At 33.8% G+C, this 7,503-nt stretch overlaps 1 protein-coding gene across 1 annotated transcript; it reads right to left on the bottom strand.

Moving 5' to 3' along the window:
* Window positions 1-797: 797 nt before the first annotated feature.
* Window positions 798-7,226, bottom strand: LOC110920690 (CAAX prenyl protease 1 homolog). Its single transcript, XM_022164883.2, has 14 exons — window positions 7,065-7,226; window positions 5,934-6,081; window positions 5,731-5,815; window positions 5,542-5,637; window positions 5,327-5,392; window positions 5,131-5,229; window positions 4,920-5,033; window positions 4,717-4,827; window positions 4,479-4,541; window positions 2,821-2,913; window positions 2,555-2,668; window positions 1,817-1,888; window positions 1,655-1,720; window positions 798-1,085 (listed from the first exon to the last, which is right to left on the bottom strand). The coding sequence occupies exons 1-14, from the start codon at window positions 7,093-7,095 to the stop codon at window positions 969-971; spliced, it is 1,275 nt and encodes a 424-aa protein (XP_022020575.1). The 5' UTR covers window positions 7,096-7,226; the 3' UTR covers window positions 798-968.
* Between the last annotated feature and the right edge of the window lie 277 nt (window positions 7,227-7,503).

Here is a 7,503-nt window from a genome sequence, read left to right as displayed (position 1 = left end):
TGGCAACGCACAGGGTAATTTACTAGTAACAAATGCCACTCTCTTCTTTTTGTGCAATTTACTAGTAACAAATGCCACTCTTCTTTTTGTTAATTAAAGCATATATAATCCTCACAAATGTCAATTAGAAATATAAACTTGTATATTGTTGAGATTGAGAATCTCACCTTCATAAAACTTGGAAATCATCATATTGTTACTTTAAAGATTCTACATCTTAATAGTTGTTTGTCTTAAGGGCTTGGCAAATGATGGTATGATTCTCATATGCACAAGATTTGGATCTATCTATCTCTTGGATTATGACTTTCAATAAGTTTTAAGAGTCTTAGTTAATAAATAAATTCATTGAAATGTCTTGAATGATTTACAGGAAATTGTTGAATTGGGAAGCACAAACTTTTGTTTTAGGTAAAGTTACAACGGTTTTATAGTGAAAATCGACTTTAGCGACATTGTGCCTGTAGATTTAGCTTTGCTAATGCGTGTTCGGTGTATACTTCCAGGAAAACATCTAAAAATATGAAAAAGTAAAGACCCATGGTGAAAAAGTTGAGTATTTCCTTGAGTTACGGCTAGACCTGGCAAACGGGTCGGGTCGGTCATGGGTCAAGACGGGTTCGGGTCAATTAAAATAAAGGTTTTTTTGGGTCAAAGCGGGTTCGGGTCAGAACGAGTTTCGGGTTGGGTCGGCAAGAAAAACACCAAACCTTCGGGACAGTAACGCCTCGGAGCGCATTGTGAATTTTGTACCAGACCAGACCCGGAAACTAAAAACATGATGCAACTAAAACATAGAATGTTGGATCACAATCTACATGATATAACTTACCTTTCACCACTTCCTCGAAATAATTTCCAAGTCTAAAACTCAAAAATGTATTAAATTTAAAGGGTAAAAAAGGTAACATTGTAGTCGGTAGAGAATTGTTTTAGCCTACTGAAACTATGTCGCCGTATAGTCTTTGTTAATCTGCCTTCTTATCAGCTTCATCTATGGCAGCCAACCTTTCAACCAGTGGAGGGTGAGAGTAGTGATAAGCAGAGTACCACGGATCTGTGTTCATCGCCGACAAATTCTCCTCCTGCAAATTCATAATTCCGTTAATAAACATATATTGATCAAGAAATACATATATGTAGAGCTGTAAAAAGAACAAATCGGAGACGTTCATGTCCGGTTCGGCTAGTTTTGACAAAAATGTTATGGACTGAGTTGCTAACTACTGGTTTGAGAAACGAGCCGGTCTGTTTGGGTGGGTTGGCCGGTTTTGCAGCAATAAATATATAAAGAGGTTAAACAGCCGGTTCCAAGTTTCAAACGCCCGAACCAGCCGACTAGCTTTTGGTTTGGGTGGTTCAGTCAAATATAATTTATGAACACTCTATAACGATTGAGATCAAAACATGCCACACTGGATTAAAAATTACCAACATACTTTGTACATTTAAAAAAAAATCAAAAAAGCTAATTATAGTTAGAAAACTATAAAAACCAATACTATATTATTGACATATTTATTTACATTGACTTGGTATTTTATTACTTGAACTACTAAAAAATACTTAATTAAACATAGCATTTATTTTTTGGACGGATTTGTGTAGAGCTAAAAACCGACACCACAAAATTCAAAAAGAAAAAAATATATACCTGTAGTTTAACTAGCCCATCTCGTAGCGGTTTAGAATAACCAAGATTCTTTGCAAAAGCGTCAGCCTAAATTTAGGAAAAAATCAGAGCATCAGACAAACCATATGAAGAAAGAAAAGTTCAACATAATTTGGAAGTTAACATAATAAAAAAATAAACTACCTGAAACTCAAAAGCACGGCTTACGAGGTTGAGGCCAAAGCTTACAAGATGCTGGATAGGAATTATCGTGTGCTGCAATTACAAATTATACTATAGTTATATTATAAGAACATTAACAGCACATCATTAGACCACATTTAGGTGTGGCATTATGACAATTTCGACCCATTAAAATACAGATGGGTCAATCCGAGTTAAGTTTTGTATCTAACAAGTTAAATAGGTTAAAGAGTGTCAAAATGAAAGATTTAACGAAAGAAACCGGTTTAAATAAATCAAACGGGCTGGAATGTCATCCAAAGTTTATTCAAAGCATAAAACTTCCTACGCTAAAACCTCAAAAAATAAATACCCTCAGGACTAGAAATAATATTCGTGTAGTGACGTTATTTATTTACCAATAATGAAAACAACAATTGGCATCAGAAAAAATTAATCATTTGGCAAGATTATTCTTTTATCGAACTGTAAATTGTTTTATGAGTGAAAGCTGAAGACTGAGATTACTATCGCAATAGCACAGTTTGTACCAGCTTCAGATTCTTATGTTAAGTTTCAAGTTATTTTAAAATATATATAGCGTACGTCTTCACAAAAGAGACCAAATTAACCCCTCAAGAACTAACTGTATCTCTACAGTCAACAACTTGGGATATATAAGGAAATTTACGCAATCCAGAAACAGACTTAAAACACATATGTTGAATTCATACTTAATTAGTATAAATAGCAGTGTACCTGGAATAATATAAGCCCGATGAGGACTGGTTGAGTATCAAACCCGAAACTCATAAATAGATCCTTTGAGTTCTTTACAAGTGTGAAACCTCCAAATTGCAAGAGTGTAAGAACCTGCAAAGTAAGCAAGTTGTAAAGACAAATGCATACTTCCTCGTAGTCAATCATAAGATCATATAGCCATTTAGAGTCAAAGTCGCATACTTCCTCAAAGTAAATTATAACACTAATAATTAAGCATGTAATACCCAAAAAATAGAACACACCTGAACAGCAATGAATGAATACATTGTGTGATTCAGTTTCCAGTGACCAAGTTCATGTGCAATCACAGCAACAACTTCTTCCACATTTTTGCACTGTATATGCCATACCATGTTATTAACCATATAAATACAATAAGAAACATGCACTTTGTTCAACAGAAAGACACTCATTCCTCGACAAATAAAAAGTAATACAGGAAAATGTATTGAAAGCGAAAAGTATAGTTAGATCACTTAGATCTATGATTTATGTAGCATCATATATGCATACACTACCACATAAAGATGATGCTGTAGCGAAAAACAGAGAAAAAGAACAGACTCATCAATACCCAAACATGGTTTGACCCAATGCTGTTACCAGTTTAGTGTATCCACTGCAACATAGCGGATAAAGAGTACAAGCTGACTAAAGACTCGAATACGAGTGCGGTGTTCGGAATTGTGTTTGCAAACTCATGATCTAATTATTGTGTTTTCAAAAATTACAAATAATCATTTTCGAGTGTTTGGTTTGGATAGAGGAAATCTGATTCTGATTCCTTGATTGCTGTAGCGTTATGTCATCAGTGTTGGATAATTAGTTTAAGAGTAGTTTATACAAACATGATTATTCAAATCAGTTTTTTTGGTTAGTTTACTTCTTAATCTTCTAGATAACACAGCAAATTATCTGATTGTATCGCATCATTGCATCAAACAGCAGAAGCACAACCAAACACCATCCATTGCAGCCTACCTTGGTTTTAAAATGTGCGATGCGCTCCGATGTGTTTTGGTCCAAAAATCCGATGCGCAATGCGTAATGCGAGCGCATCACGTATGCGATGCGTTTCTTATTAAAAAAAAAATACTAAAAACTAATTATGCATAACAATTTTTATTGTCAATACTTACATATAATAATATACTTCTAAAACATTTATTAAGTGTACTTATACACAAAATACATATAAAAAACACCAATAAACGTCTATAAAAATCAAAGAAAATAAGGAAAAAGAAAATAAAAATAATTCAGTAAAAAGACGAGATTGTGAAAAAACGAAAAAAAAATCAGAAAAATGTAGCATGGCTTACCTGCAACACAATATCATAACGGAAAAATACAAAAATCAGAAATAGTATAGTTTTTTGTACTTTTTACTACTGCAACACACAAGCTCCCACCTATATCTTTTGACTTTTACAATCGGATCTCACCCTCTCTTTTTTTTCCTTCTTTATTCTTACCTACAATCCATAAACCTGCAACTCATTCCCTAACGATTCAAAGAAGCAAAGGTTGCAACGCAAAAATCCTACCAAGTTCGTGTTGCGCGCAACAGAACGCATCATGCGATAGGTCGCATTATGCAATTTCACCGCATCAACCTCGCATCAGGTAATCTCAGCGCATCGCTACACCTGATGTGTTTTCAGCATTGCATCAAGCGCATCACGCGCGCATCATGCACGCATTTTAAAACCAAGCAGCCTACTTTCTTATATCTAAATTTATATATCACATAATCACTTTCAACACGCAATCCATACACCCCCTAAGATAACCCATGTAAGATGATATAAAATGAAGTGCACCGTTTGTTAGGTACTTGAGTCATATAATACGTTCACAGACCTATTTTACCAAAGGATAAAAACATAAAGAAAATTACCTGCTGAATCAAAGTATCATAAAGAACAATTCGCTTGTTTTTAAAGAACCCATACATGTATGCCTGCAGAGCAACAAAAATATACGTCAATACAAAACCGAAGATACAACAAAGATCATTTCCCATAGAAACACTTGACTCAAAAGTCAAAATCTCTAAATTATATATCACACTACTTTCTTGATATATCTATAATATTTTGTGGACGTAAAGATCTTTATTAAAAAGAGATCCTTACATTGCTATGGCTTGACCTTGTAGAGCCATCCACAACAAACAGCTTCTTCAAAGGGAAATTAAGAGATGAAGCAAGGGTCTCAATTTTTGTCCTAAGCTCGCCGTCTGGTAACTATTTTTTGGTAACAAGACAAAAACAAATTTCTCAGAAAGAGAACGTATTTAAGCAAACAAATAAAAAAGATTTAGAGCTAGAATTCTTACCGGTGTAAACTTGTTAAAAAGGGGTGCAATTAATACTGGGTATATTGTCATCATGACGAGAGACAAAACAAACATAAACCCCCAAAGATAGATAGCAAGATAAGGACCCCCTTTCTGCAATTAAAAAACATGCACTATACAAAACTTGCAAAAAAAAAAAAAAAAAAAAAAAAAAAAAAAAAAAAACTAAGATCTTAAGAACATTCAGTACCTGTACTATTAGAATAATGGCAGCTACAATGGGTGGTCCTATTACTATAGCCAAGATCATGCCCTTTATCATGTCTCGAATGAACAGCCATATTGTTTGCTGTAATTACAAATAACGGTTATCATGCACATGATATCTAAGTATCTAACGTAAAAAATGTAACTATAGAAAATAAAGGGGGCATACTGTATAATACCTTGTTAAAACCATGTCGCTCCTCAATTACAAACGTTGAGTAGAGAGAAAATGGCAAGTCTGTTATCTGCACAAAGGAAATAAAAAAAACATGTCAACGAGAAGTGAAACTACATAAGTAAAAATATAGTTTTAAACGATCCATTAATTAATGAAAAATAAAGTTATAGCTACGCAGTAATTAAAGTTCTAGCAAATAAGTAATTAAATACGTACCTGAGACCAAATCATAACACCAGCCAGAAATGCGAGTGTATGATATATTTCATTTTCTGCATCAAGGCCAGTAGAATCCAAAACACTACCCGATTTCTGTGACAATTTCAGAAATACGATTAAAAGTTGTTAATAAAGCTATAAATCTGTTGTAGCAAAAAGATATAGAGGACGCACTAAACTACCCACCTTCCAAAACCAAGGCAAAACACCATAGAGCAAAATAGCAGAGTCCATCGCTATTGTTACAAACTGGCTAACGAAGTGAAAATTACTGTAAAACGAGAGAAAAAACCATAAAAAAATTAATTCAACAGCTGCGGAAAAACAATCAGGATATTCAACGAGCATGACCCTTGCACGAAAATAAAAATTGTGAACATTTAAATTACCTTTTGTCAATACTATAAGCTCTAGATTTTTCAAATTTCTCCTGGCTAATCACCCCTTCCAATGTTTTAGGAAGGTTTGGCAGCTTGAGAGCGGCATGTTGTCTCAAATCTAGATACGTCTCAAAGATGTACATCAATATCATGAACCCTGGAAAGTAACAGCAATCGTCATATTAAATATTTACTTCATTTATATCATGAAGCTTATAATTACACCCAAAACCATAAAGCAACAAACAACAATCGTACTTCCATATTTCAAACCATTACAAAACAAAATCCTAGCAGAGATTCAGTCATCAACAAAGACAACATCGCACGCAGTTAGCGCGCAATGTAACCGTACAACTAGCAACATCAATAAAAACCTTAACAAATTCAATAAATATGTAAACTTGTTACAGATATACCATTTTAGAAAATATTAATTCAATACAATTACTAGTAAAAATCCACTAGCACATTACTAACATTGCAAAAACATTGCAGATAAGTGATAGAGCGACACGCTTCCATATTTCAAACTAACACATCAAATCATAAACATTCGCCAAAACCAGAATAAACATCTTAGCAAAGATTCAGTGCTAATCAGGTTTATAAGTCACAGAAACAATACATAGCTCATAGAAAATCGGAATATCTAACCAGAATACTACAGAAACAATACACTTATCACGCAATGTAAACCGTACAGTTAGCAACATCATTAGAAACCTTAAGAAATTCAATAAAGTTGTGAACTTGTTACAGATTTAACCATTGTGGAGAATAGTTAAAACAATTACTATTAAAAATTCCCTTGCACATTACTAACAGTAGCAATATCAGAAGCAGCACTACTAAAATAACAACTATCACACTTTTATTTTCAGTAATTTATATCTCTAATCATCCATAAGTCCCCAATCACTATAAGCAATGAGATTACACTACTACATACATAAACCCTAGCAGTTATTCGAACAACCAGATCAAAGTATCGAACTTTTGAACACGAATAATCGAATCAATATCAATATCAAGGCCGTAGTAGCAACAGCAATCGCAAAACCCTAGCAAAGAAATGAGATAACGTAATTTCTGAGATTGAGCACGGTAATTAAGAGACTGAAAGTGATGAATATATACCGACTACAGCTTCCATGTATGGAAACGCCATGACTGTGGCGGAGAAGAAGATGGAGAGGATCGGTGAGAGAGATTGAGGTTTTGGTCAATCCAGAAGTGGTTGGTTTATCGAGTCGTGAATGAAATTAATGAAATAAATATGTAACCCTAATGTTCGTATAGAGTGAAATTTTGTTATATATCGGCTATTTTTAAATTCATTATAGTAAATTGCCGTCTTATCTGTTTTGCTGACATTTCACCTTTAGGTAGTGTTTGGTATGTGAATGAAAGATGGAATAGAATGGATGATTATAAGAGAATGAAAGAAAAAGGTATTTGGTTGGTCAATGGAATGGAATCATCCATTTCAAAAGGCATTCCATTCCCTTAAAATTATTTCATCCACCCCATGTTTTTTTTTCATTTCATCCCCTCTTGCACCATTCATCAATAACAC

Source organism: Helianthus annuus, chromosome 17 (assembly GCF_002127325.2).
Source record: "Helianthus annuus cultivar XRQ/B chromosome 17, HanXRQr2.0-SUNRISE, whole genome shotgun sequence".
Classification (NCBI taxonomy): domain Eukaryota; kingdom Viridiplantae; phylum Streptophyta; class Magnoliopsida; order Asterales; family Asteraceae; genus Helianthus; species Helianthus annuus.
Note: the sequence above shows the minus strand (reverse complement) of the source record. Positions and strands in the feature narration are given on the sequence as shown.